This window comes from Budorcas taxicolor, chromosome 16, assembly GCF_023091745.1.
Source record: "Budorcas taxicolor isolate Tak-1 chromosome 16, Takin1.1, whole genome shotgun sequence".
Classification (NCBI taxonomy): domain Eukaryota; kingdom Metazoa; phylum Chordata; class Mammalia; order Artiodactyla; family Bovidae; genus Budorcas; species Budorcas taxicolor.
Window position 1 is genome coordinate 52,863,411 of NC_068925.1, and position 25,456 is coordinate 52,888,866.

Here is a 25,456-nt window from a genome sequence, read left to right on the forward strand (position 1 = left end):
TGCTTCGCCCCCTGTTTTAATGCCGCGGGATCATGTGTTTAACGCTGTTGCCACGTGAGGGCGCCACTATCAGCTGAGACCAGAAATACCCAAAGGCTGCGGATCTCTGCCAGTGTCTGGTGAGGTGTCCTGCTGTTACATGTCTCTGAACTGGTCTGCCCTGGGTTTTGGTGACTCGTGTGTCTATTTTAAGATTCGCTGTTGTTGCAGTTTAAAACAGTTTAAAAATCTTCTAAATGTCATCTGCCCCTTCATTAAAGAGTGCTTGGGCAACCAAGGTGGAAGAACGGAACTCAGAGTCAGCAACTCTGGTGTGAAATGTCAGTGAGTAAGCCAGAGCGGAGGGGCCTGAGATTTGGGGGTGACCCCTCCAGAACTTTGGAGGTCATGCTGAGAGGCCAGAAAAGAAGAGTCATGGACGACAATGGTTGTGGATTTTATGTCCTGAGGGAGTGGCTCCTCGTCCCACTGTGTTTATTCTCATGGGAAGTCAGGCTTCCTCGCAGGAGTTTTGAATCAGTGAGGCTCCTTAAGAAGAAAGCAGTGCCTTACCTGCATAACCCATAGGTGAGGTCTTCCCCCTCAGATTTGTAGGAGGATGACGCGTCAATCGAGACACAGCCGGTATCCCCTGTCTGGCCCCCTTCTTCCTCTGTCCCCCATCCTCCCCTCCTGGAGCCCATCGTCTCTGCTCCATTTTCAGAGGCAGCCCCTCTGCCCGCCCCATCGCCTTCAGCCCTTCCTGTGGCATCCCCCTCACTGAAGTGCCCCCTCCCCCACTGCACCCTGCTGCCCCAGGCAGACCCAGCCACAGCCCCACCCTTCCATCCCAGGTGCCCTTCCCCATGCCACTTCAAGTCATTCCCGGAACCCAGGGTGGATTCCAGAATCTTGGTCAAGAAGACAACTGGAAGCAGTGACCTGGGATAGCAGTCCAGTTTTCACAGACCTAAGAAGCCCCCCGTGGAGGCTTGAGGGGCCCCATGGGAAGCAGCAGGGTAGTTGAGAGCCCGAAGAATGTAGGCTGGAGTCCTGGTCCCTTGCATATTAGCCGTGAGATCACAGACAGATCACCAAGTTTCTGAGCTTCAGGTGAGAGGTCAGTCGACATTGGGGTTATTATTGTAGGTTTTCCAGAGCCATCTGTCCTGTCTCTGTCCCGTGAACCGTGACCTCCCTCGTTCCTTGCTGTTACCCACCGTGGATCCAGCCACACAAACCCTCCCGCTCTCCTGCCCTGGGACCTGCCTGACAGGTGCTGTCTCTCCCTGCAGGACTGCTCTCCCTTCTTGCAAGGGAGACCGGGTCACAGCCGCCTGCTCCAGAAGCCTCTGGGCCACTCCACCATCTGCCTGTCTTTACTGAAGCTCTTTTTAGGTGCCTTCTTTCTCTTGTTTTGGTGGTGTAGCTTGTGGGATCTTACTTTCCCGATCAGGGATCGAACCCTTGCCCCTGCCATAAAAGTGTGGTAACTCAGCCACTGGACCTCCAGGGAACTCCCTGATGTGACTTGAGGTTTTATTTTTTAACTTTTGCCTGTGCTGGGTCTTCGTAGCTGCACACAGGCTTTCTCCAGTTGCAGTGAGCGGGGGGCCACTCTCTAGTTGTGGTGCATGGGCTTCTGATTGAGGTGGCCTCTCTTGTTGCAGAGCTGGGCTCTGGGGTGTCTGGACTTTAGCAGTTATGAAGTAGTTATCCCGGGTTCCAGAGCACAGGCTCAGTAGTTGTGGTGCATGGGCTCAGTTGCATGTGGGATCTTCCCAGACCGGGGATTGAACCTGTGTCTCCTGCATTGGCAAACTGATTCTTTACTGCTGAGCCAGCAGGGAAGCCTGTGACTTGATCTTTAATGACATAAAATAAAACTTGCCATTTTAACTGTTTAAAATGGTTCAATTCAGTGGTTGTCAGTACAGTCACGATGTTGTGGGAACATCATCACCATCTAATTCTAGAACATTTCATCTTCCTCCCAAAGAAACTCCATACCTGGTAGCAGTCACTCCATTCCCCCTCCTAACAATAACTAATCTGCTTTCTTCTCTCTGGATTTGCCTCTTCTGGATACTTCATATAAATAGGATATCATGTGGCCCTTGATATTTGGCTTCTTTCACTTAGCCTACTCTGGAGGCCCATCCACATTGTATTATGATGCAGTATTTCATCCCTTTTTAAGCTTGAGTAATATTCTATTGGATGTTTATACCTCCATTCATCTGTCCCTGGACACATGAGTGGTTTCTACCTTTTGTGTGCTGTGAATAATATGATGAATGTTGCTACATAAGTTCTTGTTTGAACACCTATTTCCAGTTCTTTGGTGTGTATATCTTCTAACTGGTTTCTTTTGCTGTTTTTAAAATGTCTGCATTCTTGCTCCCCCTCTGCCCCCACTTTATTGAATGAACATGTAGAAATTTTGTTTTAGTAAAAGTAAACCTCCTGTTTAGGCTTCCTGCTCATGTTGGCCTGGCACTAGGCCCCTGGCTCCAGAGGAAATCAGGCCTCTCAGGGCTGGTGGCACAGAAGTGGGAGCTCTGGTCTGAGTGTCTGACTGACAACTTGGGTCTGTTTCCCCTTCCTGCAGAGCAGAAAGACCATGGGTTTGAGGTGGCCTCCACTTCCCCTGAAGATAAGACCCCCAATAGCGACCCTGAGACGGATGCTACCCCATTCCAGGAAGGCCCACGTTCCACTGACGAGCCAGATGCCGTGTCTAGTCTGCCCACGCCCAGCGACATCTTGGTGTCCTACTCCACTTTCCCAGGTGAGCGGATCCGGAGACCTTGTCCTTCTGGCTGGCAAGTCCCCTCATCTGCCCTGGAGGCAGCAGTGCTGTGAAGGACAGACCTGGGTGTGAGTCTTGGTTCTGCCACTTTGTTGCCTCTGTGACCCTGAGTAAGTTGAGCTTCAGCTCAGGGCGAGGCAGTCAAGGTGCCTAGAATGCACAATGGAAGAAGGCAAGCACCCTTGTTTCAGTGTGCCTTGGTCTCCTCACCCTTGTCCTGGCCCTGCCTCAGTCTTCTCATCTTTAAAATGGGAATATTAACTGTACCTTGGGGATCATTATGGTGATTTTAACTAGGTGGCTGGCCCACTGCTGAGCCCAGTGCCTGGCACACAGCAGGTGTGACAAATGTTTGTTTCCTTCTTTCTTATCCCTTGGAAGACTCACCTGACTTCTCCAAGCCTAGATTGCCTTGTTGGGAAAACAAGAACCCTAACCAAAGTCACAGGGTAGTGGCGAGGATGAAATAAGATCATGTAGAGCCCAGAGATGCAGGCTCTGGAGGGCTATGGACATCAGTCAGGGTCTAGCGGTGGGCCCACCTGCATGGGGAGGGTGGCTCCCCAGCGAAGCTCAGCCTTTCTCCTTCCGCAGGCTTTGTCTCCTGGAGGGATCCCAAGAGCGGCTCCTGGTACATTGAGACCCTGGACAGCATTTTTGAGCAGTGGGCTCACTGTGAGGACCTTCAGACCCTCCTCCTCAGGGTGAGGCTGCTGGAGGGCCAGTGTGTCCTCCCCAGGGTGGGGGTGAGCTGGGCCCCAAGCCCGAGCACAGATTTCTTCTGCAAGCCAAAGGCTTGCCCTGAGGGTTGATGCTTTTGCTTCTGCAAATGCACGAAGTGACTGCCTGTAGTGGGGCTTCCCTGGTGGCTCCGTGCTAAAGAATCCGCCTGCCGATGCAGGAGACGTGGATTCGGTCCCTGGGTCAGGAACGTCCCCTGGAGGAGGGCATGGCAGCCCACTCCAGGATTCTTGCCTGGAGAATCCCATGGACAGGGGAGCCTGGCAAGCTGCAGTCCATGGGGTTGGGAAGAGTCGGACACGACTAAGTGACTAAAACAACGAACAGCAGCGCTGCCTGCTGACATTCGCTCGTTATGCCAAAGACAGCCTTCCCTGGCCTCTGAGGTGCCAGGCTGACGCCTCCCACACTCCCCACTGATGGAGCCAGTCCTCATTGCCAGCGTGGGACGGCCCAGTACCTGAGCACAGCTGCTGATGGCAGGTTGCAGGCCTGTACCTTCTGCCCCTCTGTGTAGTCTTCACTCTTGACCCTCAAGAATCAGGAATCCCTTTAGTATCTCCTGACTTGGGAGGCCCCAGTGAGAATAGCAAAGCATGGCTGGACAATGCCCCACTCAGGGTGGTTGTTCCTCCAAGGAGCTCAGAACGTGTGGGGTGCCCTCCTGCTCTGCTCAGGTTTTTGTGCCACGAGAAGGGGCTGTGAGGGCTCCTCCTTCCTCCTGGGGAGGCCCTGGCTCTGAGCTTTGCTGAGCAGAGGAGAGGAGAAAAGCAGGTGCAGGGCCATCCCTGGCAGGACTCCTGGGGCGCCATGAGCCATGGCTGTGGAGGAGAAAGTCTCACAGGCAGTTGAGGGCCCATCAGGGCTAAGCAATGTGCTCGACTCCTGGGCCCCGTCTCTTCTCTCAACTTTTCTTCATTAATTTAATCTGACTTGAATTTTGTGAATTTTGAATTTTCTTTTTAGAAAACTTTTATTGGAGTATAGTTGATTTACAATGTTGTGTTATTAATAATTTCAAGTGAATGGCAAAGTGAATCAGTTATACATACATTTATCCACTCTTCTTTAGATTCTTTTTCCACATAGGCCATCACGGAGTGTTAAGTAGAGTCCCCCGTGCTATACAGTAGGCTCTTACTTGTTATCTGTTTTATGTATAGTAGTGTGTATATGGGCTTCCCCGGTGGCTCAGACGGTAAAGCGTCTGCCTGCAGTGCGGGAGACCCGGGTTCAATCCCTGGGTCGGGAAGATCCCCTGGAGAAGGAAATGGCAGCCCACTTGGGTACTCTTGCCTGGAAAATTTCCATGGACTGAGGAGCCTGGTAGGCTACTGTCCACAGGGTCACAAAGAGTCAGACACAACTGAGCAACTTCACTTACGGTATTTGGCTTTGTTTGACTTCACTCAGTATGACAATCTCTAAGTCTATCCATATTGCTGCAAATGGCATTATTTTGTTATTTTTATGGTGAATTTTGACTTTTCTAAACTTATAATTGAGATGCTTGTTCCCTTATCTCCACCCCCTGCCCAGCACACGCGTACACATACACATACATATACACACACTCAAGAAGGCTGCAGCCAGAGCTATTTTTTGTTTTATTTTATTTTTTAAAGATTTTTTTGATGTAGACCATATTTAAAGTACTTATTGGATTTGTTACAACATTGCTTCTGTTTTCTGTTTTGGTTTTTTGGCCACAAGCCATGTGGGATCCTAGCTCCCTGACCAGGGATTGAACGTGCATCCCCTGCAGTGGAAGGTGAAGTCTTAACTCCTGGACCACCAGGGAAGTCCCTAGAGTTGTTTTTAAAGTTCTGACTTGGTGTGCATTCCCCGAAAGTTCTGACTTGATGTGCATTCCCCGCAGCCTCGCTTTGGAATTCTTCCTTCAGTGGAGAGAACTCACAGGCCTCCCTGTGGTTGTGTTTTCACAGGTTGCTAATGCTGTTTCAGTGAAAGGAATTTACAAACAGATCCCTGGCTGTTTTAATTTCCTCCGGAAAAAACTTTTCTTTAAAACATAATGAGATCAGGACCCTTCACCCTACCTTACTGTTCACCCTGAAACCTTCCTGCTCCAGCTCTGGCTGTGGCTAAGGCCTGGACTTTCCTACCACTGTGGCTGACATCCATTGGAGGTTTCTGTAGCCTGTGGAGGGTCTGCTCTCTCCCCACGGGCAGCAGGCAGTCCTAGTAGCTTCCAAGTTGGAGCCAAATGACCAGCGATGGAGGAGGAGGAGCAGAACGCCATGGACACTATGGGGCTTTTTGCCCGTGACCCCATTCATGGCTAGCGGCTGTGGCCTGCGACCCCTGTGTTTTCTCTACATCAGGGCTTCTCAGCTTCAGCACAGCTGACACTGGGGCCAGAGAATCCTTTGTTGTGTGGCCATCCTGTGCACTGTGGAATGTTGAGCAGCCTGGCCTCCACCCACCTCTCTTGAGTCTTGACAACCAAACGTGTCTTCAGATATTGCCAAATCGTCCTCGTAGACCCCTACTGGGGAACCACTGATCTACAGGAAATTTTGGCTGCAAACAAACCAGCATCTCTCTTAGATCAGTTTAAGGCTACCAGAATCTGAAGAGCTAGAATCTGTAAATCCTAAATGAAATTTTAAAAATTATCAAGTTTTTCTATATTGCAGTGTTCTTTAAAAAAAAAAAAAAGTTGAATATGGACTCTCTTTCACCCTTTTCCCCCTTGTTTTGCTCTAACTTTTTATTGTTTCTCATATAAAGGAGACTGTGGCTTTTTGGGAAATATTTCCCCAGCTCTTACTTCTTTGAACCCCCTACCCCCATCCCAAGAAGTGACTGGGGTGGGAGCCATGTGTTGGGGGAGGTTAAGTCACTTGTCCACGGAACACAGTTAACTAGTGGAGAGACATGGCCAGACTTGGGCCTTCTTGAGTCCAGCCTGTGTCTTCCTGGCTTCAGGACCCTCGTCCTCCTCGTTCCCCACCCACTTGCTGAGCCTGTAAGCTCAGCTTAAAGACCCCGAGCCTGTTTCTTGCTCTCAGGGCCCTAGACATGAGTACGGTTTGCTAATAAGACTCTCACCAAGATGTGATTCAAGTAGTTGTCACTTTATTGTTATTTTTCTCCTGTGACCTTTCCAAGTCTGAAACAGTCCCAGGGACTTCTGGTGGTTAGTTATTTTCAATCACCTGCAGGACACACAAGAAAATAATCAGGTTAACTCAGCAGAGCAGAGCCTTGTGTGCAGATTCCCAGCTTTCTCCCTCCCGACTCTGCGCTGCCTGTGTGAATCAGGCAGCCGGAGTTGAAGCAGCTCTCCCCAGGAGCTCTAATGATGCTTGGGAGAAAAGATGTCACCACAGCTTTAAATGGATTTCCTGTAAAAAAGGAGCCTTAGCCAAGCAGTTCAGTTTGGGCTTCAGGGTGGAGGTGGAGTGGGGCTGGGAACTTATGGGCATGTCTGTATATGTGATTTGTTTCTCAAAAGATTTGAGAGACCCGAAATTGTTAACAGTTGCTGCTGTTTGCCAGGCAATGTTGTGCACTATGGAAGGGGCTGTAACCTGTTTTCAGAAGCTATTTGGCATTTATTAAACATTCTAATGTGCCAACTCCATGATCCTTTGATGCTGCAGGATCTGTGTAACGTAGAGACTCTGACCAGTGCAAGGATGTATGTCCAAGGATGTTCATTGCAGCCATGTGAGAGGGGAAAATAGGAAAAGAGATGAAATCTTCATTCATTATATTCATACTATGGAATCTTACTTAGAATGAATAGATATATATATGGGCTCACATATATAGTGTGATATGGTGTTAAGTGAAAAAACCAAGTTGCAGAACAGTATGAGAAGTAAAATCCTATTTTTGGTTAGAAGACAGTGTGTTTATATGTACATATATAAATGTTTTATAGATGAACCTAAATCAAGACCACACACCCAGTGTTGGTTATGATTATCTCTGGATGGTGGGATTGCAGGTGTCATGCAAGTGAGGGGTGTCTACTTCTTGATTTGATACACTCCTATATTCTTTTCATATTTTTTTACCAAGAGTACGTATTACAAAGCTGGTGAATGCTGATGATTCATTTAATATCTGTTGAAAGGATGAACGCCCCCGGCCACCTGTCTCCTGTCAACTTTGCAGCTCCTGACCTTGGTTTGTCACCTGTCTGGATTTAGAACTCCAGGCTGCACACAGTGTGCCCCCGGGCTGGGACCACTGCAAGGTTCCACTGGCCCCTCTGCAGTTGCTGGGGTGGCCTCCCCAAGAGGACAGCTGGCAGCTTGGCTCTGCTGCTCCTGGAACCTGTCACGGGCACATGTGCCTACCCTGACTGCTGTCCCGGGAACGCAGGACCCCTGCCCAGCTGCCTTGCAAGCCTTGTTTTCCCTGTTGATTCCCTCTGACATCAGGCTTTCAGCTGAGGCCAGCTCTGTTGTGCGTGTGTTTGTGGCTGGGAACAGCTGATATTGGGACCAGAAGACAGGACAGTTGCTCCCAGTCCCTGCTTGGGGCCCCCAAGGTGCTGCCAGGGCCAGCTGCCTGGTGACTCACACAGCAGCTGGGGCTGGAGAGCATCCTTGGATTTGGCTGCAAAACACTCTACTTATCCTCCCATCTAATCCATCCTGGGCCAGGCTCCTTTGAAATGCTGGTGGTACCTCCAAAGTCGGATTCGGGTTTTCCTCTGCCAGGATGAGATCATAGCTTTTCCCCAGCTGACTGAAAAAAAATCTTGTAAATTAATGGCCACTCTCTTCTTGATTTTACATTTTCTCTAACAAACTTTTCTGGAACCTCTGGTGCCTATAACCACTTGTTGGCAAAAGAAATGCCAACAGACAGACAAATGAGCAAGGAGCCGGCAAGTATTAATGGGAAAACTCAGAGACAGCCACCTGCTTGTTTTGACAGTGCCCATTTGACAGTGCTGTCTTCCTCCTGGGACCGCATGCTCACGGCTGTGGTGTCATATTTGATTTTATAATGGAGCGTTGGTTTGGTTTAATTAAACAGCTCTCTCTGTAAATTCAACTTAAAATAATGAAATCAGATGCCAACTTTCCCTTCTTTGAGAGCTCTGACACTACAACTCCCACTTGTTCTGGCTCCTAAAAGAGTGAGTGAGTCTTAATCTAGTTCAAGTCCCATTTTACAGAAGAGCAAACTGAGATGGTGGCAATGCTGGGGGGGTGGGTAAAAAAGTGTCCCCCTGCCAATGCAAGGGGACATGGGTTCGATCCCTGGTCCAGGAAGATTTCACATGCGAGAGGCAACTACACCCATGTGCTGCAACTGCGGAAGCCCATGCTCTGCAACAAGAGAAGCCATTGCAATGAGAAGCTCTCACATCACATCTGGAGAGTAGCCCCGGCTCACTGCAGCTAGAGGAAGCCTGTGCACAGCCAGGAAGACCCAGCGCAAACAAAAAAGGGAAAAAAAAGTGCCCCCAATCAGCACAGTGTCCTCCTCTTCCCGCCTCGGCCAAACATCCATCATCAGGCGCGACACCTTAATCCCTCCCCCAGGTACCCCCCAGGCCTGCCTTTCTTATGACATCTCTCCATGTTCTGGCTGTTTCCACCTACTGTTGATTATATCCATGGCTGCTCCCAAGATTGGTGCTTGTTTGTTTGTTTTTTTTTAATACAATTTTTTTTGGTTTCCATTCTAAACGAATGTTTATCCATTGTTTTAAAAAAAATAGGAATTGAGCTGGTTTGGAAGTTTGTGAGGAACTGATTTTGAGCTAACAGGATCAAGCTCTTTGGGGACACAGTCACAGTTGTAATGGGACCAACTCAGCTCCATTTACCCGGACTATCTTGGTCTGAAACACAAAGTCCTGCATCCCAGGAAACCTCTCAGTCCAGGGCGAACTGAGATGATTGGTCACCCTACAGAATATCTGGGGGACCCTTTGGTTTATTTTTTATTACTTTTTAAACTTGTTTGATTTTAATGAAAAATTCTACCACTATAAACAAGCATTGCTTACATTTAGAAAAATTTTATCTACCAGCTAATAAAATAACATATATTAGTCTTGTTACTTTGGGCTATAAAATAACCTATAGTAGATCTTTCCCCATTAACACAGATATGGCTTTTTGAATATATAACCAAGGCTTCCCTGGTGGCTCAGATGGTAAAGAATCCGCCTGCAACGCAGGAGACCTGTGTTCGATCCCTGGGTTGGGAAGAGCCCCTGGAGGAGGATACTCCAGTATTTTTGCCTGGAGAATCCCCATGGACAGAGGAGCCTGGTGGGCTACAGTCCATGGGGTTGCAAAGAGTCAGACACGACTGAGTGACTAAGCTCAGCACAGCACAGCACACATGTAACCCCAGAACATGTGATTTAGCTTTTTAAAAAAACGGTTTGGTTAAGAAGTCTTTTTGCCTCTGAAAATCTCTTATCTCTCCTGTAATTAAGAAAATTGCAATGATATTTTACATCAGAGGTTCTACATAAAATTAAATGTAAAGTTACAGTGGAGGTAACTAACTCTTATGTATCACTTAATTGGGGTCATTAAGGTTTAACACTGCCCTTTAATTGCTAAAATTATGGGGGACCCCTTTAGAAGGACTAGTTTCCAACAATTAAGGCTGTGGGGGACTCAAATGATTGGGTTTTGGGCTTTGCAGATAAATGTAGCATTGGGCAGTAGGGTCTGGGCTTACTCATAGATAAAGAGAAGTAAAATACTCCATGAATCCTGGCAAAACTGCTCTTAATGCTGGAGGAGTAACCTTTATTTTCAACCTCTTTGGACAAAGCTCTCCTCTACGTGCCTTTTCACTCAACTTACACAGAAATTGTGAAGGCCCATGGGGAGCCCTGTGGAGGTTGCCCAAGTCTGCACTTTCTAGCTTTCAGGAGGAGGGAGAGGATTCTTAGAACTTAGGTGGGCATGGCCCTCACTGGGCCAGAGGAGGGCAGGGCCCGTGGGGCTCACGGCTTGTCCAGTTCTTACCGAATTGATCCAGTCATTGTAGTTGGAGACCCGTGTGAAGACGGAGGGCTTGCGGTAGTAGTTGCAGCCGAGGGAGGACCCGAAGCTGACTATGCCGTGCACCTGCCACTGGCCGTTATCCGCCTGGCAGTTCAGTGGCCCACCGGAGTCCCCCTGGGGAAGAACAGAGTTGTGTCAGGAGGGGCCTGGGGGCTTGGGCAGGGGCGTGGGAGGGGCAGGGGCTGCTCTTCAGAGCCCTTGTTTTACACATTGGCAGTGTATTTATATTGTTCCATGTGGGTTGCCAAGTTCCCTGAGGCCAGCCCTCACAGTCACAGCTCAAGATGGCACCATAATACTGATAGGAGCTAGCCCTTGCTCTTCCGGGGTGCCTGGAGTGGTGCTGAGCACTTTATAGGCCTTATTCCATTTCATCTTTACAAAAATCTACGGGGTAAGTATTGCTACCTGGTGGCTCAGATGGTAAAGAATCCGCCTGCAATGGAGAAGACCTGGGTTCGATCCCTGGGTCAGGAAGATCCCCTGGAGAAGGGAATGGCAAACCCATCCCAGTACTCTTGTTTGGAGAATCCCATGGACAGAAAAGCCTGGAAGGCTATAGTCCACAGGGTCGCAGAGAGTTGGACACGACTGAGCGACTAACACCCACACCATTTCACCGAAGAGAAAAGCAAAACCCCTCAGTCTGAGGTTGTGCAGGCAGTAAGTGAAGGAGCTGAGATGTGTCCCTGAGTTAGAAATTGATGCACTCCACCACCATTGGGAGTTTCCTCCCACTGAGGGAGTTTCCTGGGAGCCGGTCTGCATGGGCAAAAAGTGGAGGTCTCCAGTGTAAACTGAAGGACACATGAGGCTCCTTCCTGCCCTGTGCTCATGTTGCAAAGCCCACCACATAGCAAGTCTGTTTGGTTAAGATGGTGTGTCTAGAAAGGCTGTGTCGTAGCTACCCTGAAGCGACCATCATGAATGGGGTTAATTCAACAGATAAACTTGAAATCATCTCGGAAAGATCCTGACTCAGCAAATAGGTCCCCTTGTCTCTCTTCCTACACAGAGGGAAGAAAAAGTGATGACAGTAATGAGAAACCTCAATGGGACTCAAGGCAGGACCTTCCAGCAGTGAGAGGGTAGACACTATTACAAGGAGAATCTCAAAACATCTTTTCTGGAGACTGAAAGGACAAAGGTCAAGGTCTCAAACATGTGAAGCTGCTTCCTAGCACTTCTGCCGGCAGGTGGGAGGATAGAGTCTAGGACCCGGAAAGACTCTCCCCACCTTCAGGTCCATTTTGCTGGGGGGCGGGGGGTGACTTCCTGGACTCACATTGCAGCTGGAGGTCACGCCGTCTCCCCCAGCACAGATCATATTGGTCTTCACAGTGCTGCCCCACCAACTAGGTTGGGAGCATGTGGCATAGTCCACAACCAGCAGCTCACCCTGCTGCAGGATGTCAGGAAGAGCTCCGTTGGCTGCATGAGACAAGAGAGCAGGTGTCACAGGGACAAAGGGAAAAAGCAAGTAGGGGATGCCTACTGAATTTTCTGCCCAGCCCCTTTTCCTCTGGTCCCTTTTCCTTCCTTCCATCTATAGGGTTGCCATGGAAGCAGCCAATTGGCCTACACTGTATCCTCACAGTTGATTGGCCACTGCTGATTGGTGCAGGGGTGAACACCTGACTCCAGCTAAGCCAATGAGCTCCTTTTCCTGGGAATTTGGGGTTGGGACTAAGAAGTCCCAGCCAGAGAGGATATAAATCTGGGAGCCGTTGGTATTGGCCGCCATTTTCTTCTAGGGAGAGAAGGATGAAATAGACCCAGGAAGAAAATAAATTCTGAGAGAGGGTTTCCTGAGTTTCTCACAATCTTTCAGTGTCCAATTTTCTGCTGTTCATTAAGCCTGGCTCTCCGCCCTTGACTGAGTCTCTTGTTCAGTTAGTTGTGTCTGACTCTTTGTGACCCCATAGAATGCAGCACGCGAGGCTTCCCTATCATTCACTATTTCCCAGAGTTTGCTCAAACTCGTGTCCATTGTGTTGATGATGCCATCCATCTATCTCATTTTCTGTCGCCACCTTCTCCTCCTGCCCTCAATCTTTCCCCATATCAGGGTCTTTTCCAGTGAGTCAGCTCTTTGCATCAGGAGTTCAAAGTATTGGAACTTCAGCTTCAGCATCACTCCTTCCAAGGAAAATTCAGGGTTGATTTCCTTTAGGATTGACTGGTTTGATCTCCTTGCTGTCCAAGGGACTCTCAAGCATCTCCAGCACCACAGTTAAAAAGCTTCAGTTCTTTGTCTCTCAGCCTTCTTTGTGGTCCAACTCTCACATCCGTTCATGACTACTGGAAAAACCATAGCTTTGACTGTATGGACCTTTGTCAGCAAAGTGACATCTCTGCTTTTTAATATACTGTCTAGGTTCGTCATAGCTTTTCTTCCAAGAAGTAAGCATTTTTTAATTTTGTGGCTGAAGGTGAGCACTGAATTTCTTAAATCCTTATAACAAACTCCCCTTTTGACTGAGTTGGCTCCATGGAGTTCTACCACTTACCATAATATGACAGTGAGCCTGCTGGCATTTGGAGCCCCAGGTTGGGAAAAATATTTGAATGTGTTGAAAGTAAAGCTTTCCTAATTGTTCGCAATGACACTGCCATCACACTTTCAGTACTACCACCACTGCTACTAATGGCCAGGCGTAATAGTATTCTTCACTTGCATTTTATTAGGCTTTTCAAATACTATGCTAATCCTCATGATAGATATTAATTCCTGTTTTGACAGGTGTGACACTGAAGCCAAGATAAGCGGTTTTCCCAAGAGCACTCTGATTAACTCCATTCTAACCTGTGTTACTTCACTTTCACTTTTCACTTTCATGCATTGGAGAAGGAAATGGCAACCCACTTCAGTGTTCTTGCCTGGAGAATCCCAGGGACGGGGCAACCTGGTAGGCTGCCGTCTATGGGGTCTCACAGAGTCGGACACAACTGAAGCGACTTGGCGGCAGCAGCAGCAGCAACCTGTGTTACATTTTGCAAGTGTATGGGCATTTTCACATCTCTTTAAATGTTCACCAACTGTATTTCCATTTTACAGATGAGGAAACTGAGGCTTCAACATGGCTTGCCTGAGGTTACACAGCTAGTGGCCAACATAGCTGGGAATAAAGTCAAGCACTTGGACCCTTCCCTGGCTCTTGCTGCCTCCAGTGAAATACATTCTGCCTGGGTGTTTTCTGATAAGTGAACCAGTGGCTGAATTTGTATCTCAATAAGTAAGAGATCCATCTCCACTTCTCACTTCTGCTAAGTGTCCATGGGTCCTGTTTTTGCAGATAAGCAGACAAAAGGGTGATATCAATTTGAGTGTATGTGTGTTGATGGCCCTCTGTAAAAAAATGTCACTTACAGGTTTGTCATTATGAGAAAAAATAGTCACTTATTTGCATGGGCCTTCCTGGAATTTTCCAAACCTCTGGTGATTTCCCAAGGGGGGGGCAGGTCCTCTGCTCCTTCTTGATGACTTACTGTCATTGGATTTCTGACCCTTAGGGAGACCCACACGTACTCAGAGTCTGAGTGGCACGGTAAGGCGGCACGTGACGAGTGAGGTTTGAGATGGGAAGGTCCTCTGATGAGGACCCCAGGGACCTTTGTGGAGCTGTAGAATCCTGAGGTCACGGAGTGAATGCTATTTTAGGCCCTGGCTTTGGGCCATAGGAGGGACTTCTATGCCAGATGTCAGGTAGTCATGGTGACAGTGACAACGGCTAACACATAGCACCATGTGCCAGGCACTGGTCTAAGTGCTTCCCATGGATCATCGACAACCTTGTGATACAGAGCCTGTTATTATCCCCATTTTACAGATGAGGAAACTTCAGCATGGAAAGGCTAAGCAATCTGCACGTGGCCACACAGCAAATAGGTGGAGGAACTGGATTTGAGCCCAGGCATTCTGAATTCCTATCTGTCTGTGTGCATGCACGTGTGCATGCTCAGTCGCTTTAGTCGTGTCCAACTCTATGCGACCCTATGGCCTGTAGCCCACCAGGCTTCTCTGTCCATAGGACTCTTCAGCAAGAGTACTGGAGTGGGTTCCCATGCCCTCCTCCAGGGCATCTTCCCGACCCTGGAGATGAACGCTTGTCTCCTGTGTCTCGTCCTCTGCATTGCAGGTGGATTCTTGACCCACTGAGCCACCTGGGAAGGCCTTATCTGTCTACACTATCCTTCTTCTCCAAGGCAGCAGGCACTTCTTCCAGACTCCTTGGATAATGAGCGGAGAGAAAACCCCTGACTGAACCGCGGTGACATCGCCCCCTTCCCTTGGGAGCCATGGGGCTCCCAGCACCCACTTACTCTGCAGTCTTCCCCAGCCCGTGACGTAGCAGACATAGTTGTTGGGCAGGATGGTGCCGGCAGGCGGCAGGCAGCCCAGCTGGATCTTGTCAGTCAGGGGGACAGAGCTGGCCAGTTTGAGCAGGGCAATGTCATTCCTGGGTTGGAAAAGAAGTCGAGCATAACTAGAGGGTTGACTGGTTCTGTCCAAGTTATATTTCTTATTCTAGCCCCAGCTGGGATCACTGAACCCCGTCCCTGGCTGGACTGATGCTGACTCTTCCTGCTGTTGGGGTTATGAGGGATTGGGAGCAGCTATGGTTAAACCCCAAGACTGCATTTAAAAAGAAAATTTTGGCCACATTCAGCAGCGTGTGGAGTCTTAGTTCCTCTGCCAGGGATTGAACCCATACCCCCTGCAGTGAAAGGCAGAGTCTTCACCACTGGGCCACTGGAGGAGTCCCCCCAGGACTGTATTTTGTCCCTGGTGGAGCTTGAAGCCCTAAATTCCTAAAGGCCTTTCAGGGGACTGTTTAAAACAGAGAGGGCAAGTCAGTCTGTCTTGCAAAGTCCACTCTGATGGATTAGTTGTGGCTGCCTGGCAGGCTGTGTTGACAAGGACTCTGAGGTTCTTTCCAGGATCAGCAAGGGAATAAATCCATGATTGCTTGGGGATGTCCATGCTGGCCTTGTACTTCCTGTGTTTGGTTTAGAAAACAGCAGATGTTCAGACCAAAAGGACTTTTTGCCTTTATTCTTCACTCTCTTTTCCACCTTGAGCTCTGCTGTCAGATTTACCCCTGAGTTTCATGTCCTTGTCTAGGAAACCTTTAGCGATTGGCCAGTCACATTTTAGATGATGGCTGCAATGAGATCTCCCACCTATTGGTGCTTGTTGCAATGTGATGTTGACACTTTGTCCATTGAGAGCTGGGGGTCTCAGTTTCTTCCCCCTGGGTGGGGATGGGGGGCCTGTGATGTTTAGGAAGTGACACCATGTGACTTCTGAGACTAAGTCATGGCAAGAGATGAAGCTTCTGTAAGATCTTTCAAGATTTCCTTTCTTAGATCCTAACCTCTGTGCCACGAAGAAGCCAAGGCCACATGGAGAGGCCATATGTAGCTAAAAATCTCTCTCTCCACTCTCTGCCCAGCCATCTCCTTCCCATCTCTTAAAGCCTCTCTGGACACATTCCGTGTCATTTTATGGCTTTCCAATGTCTTGTCTGTGTGTGTTTCATCTAGCTGACTAGTCCCTTTGGGGGCAGAGACTGCCTTATGACTCACGGACTCCTTGCATCCTTTGTGAGCCATCATCAGTGCTGGACCACAGCAGGCTGCCCAGATGAAAGAGCGCAGAGAGTTATGGCCACAAGGCATCCTCTGCTGTCCCCTGGGCTGTGATGCAGCGTCATGGGAAGATTTGGTGAGTGAGCTTTCTGGGCAGCCATTCAAGAGTGGCATCTTGGGCTGCAGAAGAGGCCTTGTGTGTGGTTAAATTACGCAAATTTGAAGAGTTGGCTGGGGTACTTCTTTCTAAAGGCCCTTCTGGAACTGCAGATGTGCCCTTGGGGGATGGGAGAGGATGATGGATACTTCTGGGTTCCAGGATGGTGATGGGGAAGCAGGAAAAGGGGAGACAACTTTCTGTCCCTGGTGGGGAGATGCCAACAATGCCACATGGTCGTTATTCATATCTAAGCCAGCAGGCTCCTTAACCACCCCCTGCACTGCCTCACAGCCACACTTCTGGTCATGGGCACCCTGAGAGCTGCTGCAGTGACCTATGCATCTCTATATGTCCAGCACTCAGTGTGGTATGTGGAACATGGGTGGGGGGATGGTCACCAAAGGCTCAGGGTGAGCATGGGGTGGCATGTGTTTGTCTAAGGAGCTGTGGAGTAGAGTCTCCCTGCTGGTTGGGGAACCATCACTAGGGTTTTGCAGAGCTCTGAACCCTTGACTAGCTTCCTGTGTCTGTTACCGAGGCTGCTTTGTAGGGTTTCAGGGAGTCTTTCTTTTTAAAAGATCTTGGTGGGAGGAGGTACAGGGTGGAGGAAGGCAGGAAGGACCATGTCCCGCTCTGCTTATGGACTCCACTCCCAGTCGTGGGGCCTGTAGACCCATCTCTGTGTCCTCAGGGTTTGGCACAGAATAAATCCACGGTCAGTGAGTGCCTGGGGTGGACTGGAACCCTGTAGACTTAACTGGCAGGAGATCTAGGTTCCCCCCGCCACCCCAGTCACATGCCAGCGCAGGCCTCTTTGGGGCTGAGAACCTCTCCCCGCTCCCTACAGAAGGAACAAAGGATGGGACAGCACCCACTGCTTTCTGCAAGACAGCCCACCCTCAGTCTGTGTCCCTGCCAGCCCACCCCCCAAAGGGCACCCAGACAGAACGCACCCTTGGGCGAGCTGGTTGGAGTTCCACTTCTCGTGTATCACAGACTTGGAGACTGCGACGGTCAGTGAGCCAGACTCAGCGGTGGAGAGACTCTGCCGGCCCACCACCACGCGGTAGGTCCTGGAGGAACTGGGGGAGAGGGGGCCGGGCAGGGAAGGTGAGCTCTGGGCTGTCCTTTCCTCTCTCTGAGCGCTATGGGTTGGGACACCCCAATGAATGTACCAGTTAGAGACCAAGCTCTGGACGGTGCTGGGGGACCCCAGCCAGCTCCTGCTCCAAGAGCCACTAGTTGGCACTGGGAATTTTTCTTTCCTTGGGGCAATCGGTTAGTTACAACGTAACATAAAAACTACAACAAAACAGTAATTACAACTATATGATACCAACTGTAAACTATAATATAAAATAAAATTATAATAATATAAGCTCTATGTTACTATAGGGGAAGTAAGATGGATACAGATAACTGCAGTCATTTAACTTAAAGGGCATTTTTTATTTTAATTTTAAAATTTTATTATCTTTTTTGGCCACAACTATATGGCATGCAGAACTTCCCTAACCAGGGATCGAACCTGTGCCCCCTGCAGTAAAGCACAGAGTCTTAACTACTGGACCACTAGGGAAGTTCCCAAGGCCATTTTTTTTAGTTTAACTCCTCATTTCCTGTTTTTAAATGGGGACCCTGAGGCTTGCATGCGTGAGTGCGTGCTCAGTTGCTCAGTTGTGTCTGACTGTTTGTGACCCCACGGACTGTAGCCTGCCAGGCTCCTCTGTCCATGGGATTCTCCAGGCAAGAATACTGCAGTAGGTTGCCATTTCCTTCTCCAGGGGATCTTCTTGACTCAAGAATCAAACCTGCATCTCCTGCGTCTCCTGCCTTGGCAGGCTGATTCTTTACCTTTGAACAACCTAGGAAGCCAGCCTGAGGCTTAGGAAGGACTAACTGGTCCAAAGTCTTGCTCTCCAGCTCGTTAGTGACAACTCAGAGGTAGAAGCAGGACTCCTGAATCCCAGACCTCTGTGATTTCCCCCACCACCTCATAGAACTTGTAAATTAGGTAGAGAGAAGGGACCACCCCTGACAATGAGAGTGTCTCACTGGCCCGGTGGAAAATCCAGTGAGCGCCAGCCTGGGTATGCTAAGCAGAGGCTGTAGGGAAGGAAGAGGACAAGGTGAACAGTGGATGTCACAGAGCCTTTCCCTTCCCTGTGGGCCTTATAATGGTGCTAGTTTCACTTTTCTTGAGCACTTACTCTGTGCTGGCCCGTTTACTGCATCATCTCATTGAATCCACACTGAATACCCATGGATGCTTCCCCAGTGGCTTAGTGGTAAAGAATCTGCCTGCCAACGCAGGAGACACAGATTCGATTCCCGGGTCGGGAAGATCCCCTGGAGAAGGAAATGGCAACCCACTCCAGTATTCGTGCCTAGAAAATCCCATGGAAAGAGGAGCCTGGCAGGCTACAGTCCATGGGGTCGCAAAGAGTCAGACACGACTGAGCGACTAAACTACAACTACTGCAAATACTGTTATCTGCTCTTTTGTGGGTGATGGTATTGAGACTTGAAGAAGTCATTTAAGTAGCTTACGTGAACCAAGTTCCAGATCCAGAGGCCATATCTAGTTTGCCCCAAAAGGGCAGAAGATGGGCCTCTCCCTCCTCATAGTCCCCCTCAGTGCTCTGCACAGAATGGGCAATCCATACCGTATATATGGGTCTACCAACAGACTGAACTATAGATTGAAGAGAGTATTTCTTGGCCAAGGAAGTGGTTATGTGCGATGCTCCTTTATATGGGGTGGTTTGGGCCATCTGGGCTCTAACTCTGAGAGATGAGTGCTGGCCAGTAGGGTGAGCAGGCGGGGAGACGGGGGAATAGCAATTACCTGATGCAGTGGGCCGCTGTCAGGACCCAGTTTTGTTCTATCAGAGACCCTCCGCAGGTGTGATGCCACTGGCCGCTGGAGCTGTACTGCAGGGAGACCTGGGAAGAAGCACAGGTGATCCCATAGTTGAAAGGGCTGGGCCTCCGCTCCGCGGCGTCCCAGCCCCGGCAGTGGGGGCAGGGGATGTTGAGCAAGCAAGACACTCGCCTCAGGTGCAAAATCTAAGGGGGCGTGAAGAAACTAATCCAGCTACATAACATTTTAATAATCTTTAGAAAGTTAACACAAAAAATCTATGATGAACAAAATGTCAAAAATGTAAATAAAAACTCTATTAAGAAGTAATTAGTTAAAAAAATTTTTTTTGGCTGTGCTGCAGGGCATGTAGGATATTCGTTCCCCAGCCAGGGATGGAGGCCACACCCCTTGCATTGGAAGTGGGGAATCTTAGCCCTGGACTGCCAGGGAAGTCCAAGAAGTAATTGTTTTGAACATCTTTCGGTAGTGCGACTTGTTGGAATTTTTCCTTTCTTGGGAGCTGTTTCTTCAGGACATATTCCTCCAATTTAATATGTGTAAAGCAAAATTGTGATCCCTTCTGCCCACTCCCTGAATCTGTGCTTTCCTTAAATTTTCTTGTCTTGGTAAATGGCAAACCAGCTGTACCTGCTGTTCAGGCCAAAACTCTTGGCGGTGAATTTGATGCTTCTCTTTCTCTCATATGCCTCATTCGAACCCACCAGCAAATCCCACCAGCTCTACTTCCAGAATATGTGGACAGAATGCCTCCCTCCTACCACCTCAACTGCTGGTCCCCATCATCTTCACATCTCACCTGGATTATTATTGTAGCTTCCTATGTATTGTCCCTGATCTCAGTCTGGCCCCTTCCTCACCCCATTTCTCAACACGGTGGGCAGAATGATCCTTTTAAAATGTGAGCTTAATTATGTTTCTCCTCTGCTCTGAACTGCCAGTGGCTTCTGCTCTCATACGATGTAAACCCCAAACTGTACAATGCCCTACAAGGTTCTACACGACCACCCTCACCTTACAGGCTCTCATTCCCCTTTCTGCTCCGGCCACACTGACCTCCACGAGGTTCTGGAAACACAACAAGCCCATTTCTGCCTCAGAGCCTTTGCATTTGCTATTCCTTCTGCCCAAACTATTCTTCCGTAAAGTATTAGCATAGGTTTCTCCTTCACTTCCTGCAGGTCTGTGCTCTTCCCTGTGAGGTTCTCTGTGACCACCTTATCTAAGGGTATGCACACTCATGTCCACACAAGTGTACATGTGTATCCTTACACACCCATGCACACATATGGACACACACAGCTCTTTCCTCGTGTCCTGTTTTATTCTTCATCTATCATCACCTGATGTTATGAATTTGCCCATTCAATGGTTGATACTCTCATTCTCCCACTTTAATATAAGCTCTGTGAATTTTATTTCCACTGCTGTATTCCTGGTGCCTAAAACAGTTCCTGTCTCATAGTGGGTCCTTAATAAATTGAACAAGTGAGTTAATCAGAAAATGAGTGAATGAATGAAAATGGACTCACCAGGACAAGTGTCTGGTCTCTCTTGCTGAACTTGTCGCCTATTGCTCTTCAGTTTTTCCTTGAAGACTATATCCACTCATAGGATTATGAAAATACTTAAGTGCACTTTACCCCTGACGACTCCTCAACTTGTTTTTTTAAAGAAAAACTTGTTTGCACTTAGATTTGATTGTTTAATGGGTGTGGATTGGAACTTGAAGGTGGTTGCATTTGGCACCATTTGGGTCTCTGTGGAAGCTGTCCCATCTCCTTCCCCTTGAAGTCCCTGCCAAGGCGAAATAGAAAGGAGGGAGGTGACAGCAGAGCATTGCCTGCTCTGACCATGGTTCCTGTGGAGGAAAAGCAGGAGTGATCCTGCTTTTCTCCAAACATCACTTCTGATTATCCCCATGACATCTTGTTTGCTTCACATTAAGGGGACTTAGATTAACTGACTTTTTAAAAACAATGCTTAAAATTAGACCAAATTAAAAAGATACCTAAAAGGATGCCCCATGCCCAAATCTCCAAATAGGCTGAAATCATCCTACTGATGTGAAAATTTGAAATAATGTATAAACATACAATTTGTGGGCAGCAAAGTGTGGCCACAAGAGCAAAGGTTAAACCAAATTTGACTCTGCACTTTCCCCCAGGCTAACTGGGTCACTTTGGGCAATTATATAACTTTTCTGAGCCCCAGTTACCTTGTCTAGAAAATGGGAATTATAATGCTTGTCTGCGGCTCTTGGGATTATTAATAATCATAATAGCTAACACTTTAAATATCTAATAATTTGAACACTTACCATATACCAGACACTGTTCTGAGCTCAGAGTGTAAATAAGCTCACATCACAATCACAGTAATCTCATGAAGCACTATTATTATTCCCACTTTACAGATGAATAAAATAAGGCAGTGAATAGAAATTTGTACAACATGGTCCACATCATAAGGGGTGCCATATATTTTTAATATTACTCACTGAGAAAGGTAAATTGAGTTGCTTCACTTGTACACTAGTATGTGCCATAGCATGAATAGTCTGGCTCCAGAATCTATTTGGAAACTTTACACATCCTACTTTATTATTATCTTTTTTTTTTGGCTATGCCCTGCAGCATGTGGGATCTTCATTCCCTCCCAGAGATAGAATCCACGCCCCCTACAGTGGAGATGAGGAGTTTTAAACACTGGGCCACCAGTGAAGTCCTACACACCCTACTTTAATTTTAAACCATCTAGCACTTTATTTTCCAGTGTCTAGTGGATTGTGACCTAGAATCATAATCTTGAGATGAGTGTGGAACAGAAGAGACCCCTCAGCCAATGTAGAGCAAATTATATTTGTTTAAAATTTTGATATTTTGTTCATTATGATAAAGTTTGATTTAAAAAAAAATATTGCATTAAAAATTCATTTTGGTTACTGAGTTTTGTGGCGCTTCCTTAACTTTTGCCCCCAAAGTGAGTGCCTCGTTTGCCTCACCCTGGTCCCCACCCTGCTTGACCTGCCCACCCATCCTGATTAAAAAAATCTCCTAGGGAAGCAGAAGCAGGAAGTGTAGTGAGACTCTTCTAAGACTAGCATCAATTGGTTCCCAAGGCAAGGATATGTTTGTATCAGCAAGTGGTACAGAGGTGGAGCAAATGGTCCAGAGGGTGAGGAGTTATTTTGGTAGGCAGCATTGATTGATTCTCAGCACAAGGGTGACCTCTACTTAAGGGGGAGGTATAGGGCCCCTCTTCCAACTTCCCAGAAAAAATATATTGTGGGAGTGTGAGAAAAGTAGAAGAACTGGCAAAAGTACACAGAGCTAAGTACTGGGTTGGCTAAAAAATTCGTTTGGGTTTTCTTTTGGTAACATCTTATAGAAAAATCTGAATGAATTCTATGGCCAACCCAATACATAAATTGTGAATTGTCTGTCGCTATCTATGACTGAAGCTCTAATTGAAGGGAGGATGAATGGATGTTGCATTCCCTCCATGAAACCTGCTGATGGCTGCATGGGCACTCTGAGCACTCCCTTACATTGTAAACTCACCCCACTCAACCTTTCTGTGCCCAAACCTGTGTATGCCAGTTGTACTTATATTGTAATCATGTGTATTAATTAAATATGTAACCAATGAAATATGAGTTCTAAAAGATAGCTGTGGTTTACATGGAAACTAAGGTAAGTGCTTGGAAGAGACCAGATAACCATGACTTTTAAAAAATTGCTGTGAATTAAGCATAGATGGAAAAACTGAAAAACTGAGAAAAAAAGGTCATCACAATCTGGAAGGGCTGTCAGATTGCTTCTTAGTCAGTTACTCTACTTTAAAGAAATGGAATTACAGATGATATATTGTGGGGATGATTTATACAAGATAGATAGGTGACTAAATGCATATTTATAAGTTTTCAATTAAATAAGTATTTAAAGGATATGTGTGATTTCTAATAATTTATCTATAACCAATCTTTCAATTTGTTGTTTAGTCGCTAAGTCGTGTCTGACTCTTTGCAACCCTATGGACTGTAGCCCCATCAGGCTCCTCTGTCCATGGGATTTCCCAGGCAAGAATACTGAAGTGGGTTGCCATTTCCTTCTCTGGGGCATCTTCTTGACCCAGGGATCAAACCTAGGTCTCCTGCATTGGCAGGCGGGTTCTTTACCACTGAGCCTATTACTCAATCCCAATCATGTCAGATAAGAGAGATTTTACTATATTTATTAACGTCAGTGTAAGCTTCACATATTTCTTTCATGAGTCCTACCACTAACATATCCTAGTAATTTGTGCCTGTGCCCCACCCAGCATTTTTAGTCACCTTATTGTTAGAATTATTTCAAGGTAAGGAGGCATTTACTTTATTGGTAACATCGATTTGCCTGTAGTCAAGAATTAATTTGCATAAAATAGCACTGATTGGTTCCTGAAAGCAAAGAATATTTGCATAGAGAGTGATGAATGGATCTTCAGATAACAGTATATTTGTAAGCAAGCATCTGATTGGTTAACAGAAAGAATGTATTTGTGAATTTGTGTGGATGGGTTGTGGGCTAGGGCAGATCTTTATCCTCATTAGAGAAGGCCCCTCTCCTTCCACCCCCAAGGTTGACCAAGGGCACAGAAATGTATTTTTTATTGTTGAATTCCCCCATCCTGCCCTTTGAGTCCCCACCAATCCTCATTTTTGCCAGTGCAATAGACCCTGTGGTGGAGGGTAAAGGGCTGATGTTATGTATGTAAGGACAAGGAGGCAAGAAGTAGAGTATGGGGGACTCACCTGCCAGGGCCAGCTGTTGGGCCTTGCATCTTCACCTCCAACCACTCTGGACAGTTGCGGTGGGTAAGTGGGGACCCCACAGCTGAGAGCTGTAGAAAGAGAAAGGGTTGTAAACCCAGGGAGCAGTGACCCAAACAATCTACCCCACACTTCCTGAATTCCCAACCCCCAAATAGAGAATCCCTGTTCTAGAAGGATCCTTACAGGTTGTAGAGTCCTACCCTTTGTTGCTCTTTTCTGAAATTTCACTCCAGCTTTCTTACAACCACAGGACTGAGCCCAGAGGGTGCAGGGAGGTCCCATTCCCAGTTCCACCAGGAGGCTGGAAAAGTGCCTCTGGGCGACAGGGCTTACCTCCAGCCACCAGCGTAGACAGCAGTAAGGCCCTGATCATGGTGTGTCCGTAAGGAGTCCTATATGTGGGGCCCTGGCTAAGGCCCTGGTTTTATGAGTGGGCTTATCGGACAGAGATATACTAGGAAAATTCAAGATGGGGATTTTCTCAAAGCCCAATGGAAAAATGGCCCATGGCCAATATTCTTTTTCCATTTTCCCTAATTGACACCCTGGAAATACTTGGAAAAAGATGCCAAACGGGGATGTTGAAATATGGGTTCTATCTGCTTTCAACAGATTATATGTTATGAGAAGAAGAAAAATATTGGCCCTTGGAGTTGTGTTTTCATAGAAAACATTAGGTTGCATGCTGAACAAACAGTTCTAGGCCAGTGATCCTCAATGGTGCTGGTATTATCCACCAAGGGGACATTTGGCAACGTCCAGAGACATTTTTGGTTGTTATGGCGGGGGATGGGGTACTGTTGGCATCTAGTGGGTAGAGTCTAGAGATGTAGCTAAATACCCCACAAAGGCACAGGGGCCTGTTACAACGAGGAACGATTCTCCTTCAATTGTCAGTGGCACCGAGGTTGAGGAAGCCTGTTCTAGGCCATACCTCAGTTTGCTGGGTGGCCTAGGATAAGCCACAGAAGTCTCAAGGCCTGGGGCCTGCCCGTCTATGAAACAAGGGGAGAAATGTGTGCCCAGTCTGTTTTGCAATGATATGGTGAGGATTTGAAAAATGCGCTTACCTGAACAGGTGGGGTTTGGCAGCCCCAGGATGGGCAACTGCGGGGGGCTTTATTGGGATGGCTCAAGAGTGTTTATCATCTCCTCCTAGGACCACAGCAGTTTGTACTTCTCCAGTAACTTCCAAATGAGGTCAAAGCAGGAACTTCTTAGAAAAGGAGGCGGACACTGACCCAACATACATGTCAGATGCACTCACATGTCTTACCTAACCTCAGTCTTATGAAATCTAGCAAAAGGTCCCATATTTCAAATGAAGAAGCTGAGTTTCAGAGAGGTAAAGTGAACTCGCTCAAGATTACACAGCTTTTAAAGTGGCACAAGGGGGCTTCCAACATAGGCTGGTCTGATTTCCAAGGTCCTTTACTCGAGGATGCTG

General features: G+C 47.7%; 2 protein-coding genes across 2 annotated transcripts in view; one reads left to right on the top strand and one right to left on the bottom strand.

Moving 5' to 3' along the window:
- CASP9 (caspase 9) overlaps nt 1-6,908 on the top strand; it is a 21,783-nt gene extending 14,875 nt beyond the window's left edge. Inside the window, exons 7-9 of the mRNA XM_052653538.1 lie at nt 2,591-2,770; nt 3,386-3,495; nt 5,479-6,908. Coding sequence (XP_052509498.1) covers nt 2,591-2,770; nt 3,386-3,495; nt 5,479-5,568 — 380 coding nt within the window. The 3' untranslated portion in view covers nt 5,569-6,908. The remainder of the gene's footprint in view (nt 1-2,590; nt 2,771-3,385; nt 3,496-5,478) is intronic.
- On the bottom strand, nt 6,697-24,382 carry LOC128061245 (chymotrypsin-like elastase family member 2A). The gene is made up of 8 exons (XM_052653541.1): nt 24,343-24,382; nt 23,989-24,077; nt 19,158-19,255; nt 17,263-17,391; nt 14,881-15,017; nt 11,843-11,988; nt 10,519-10,671; nt 6,697-6,714 (listed from the first exon to the last, which is right to left on the bottom strand). Exons 1-8 carry the CDS (start codon nt 24,380-24,382, stop codon nt 6,697-6,699), a joined length of 810 nt encoding a protein of 269 aa, XP_052509501.1.
- Between the last annotated feature and the right edge of the window lie 1,074 nt (nt 24,383-25,456).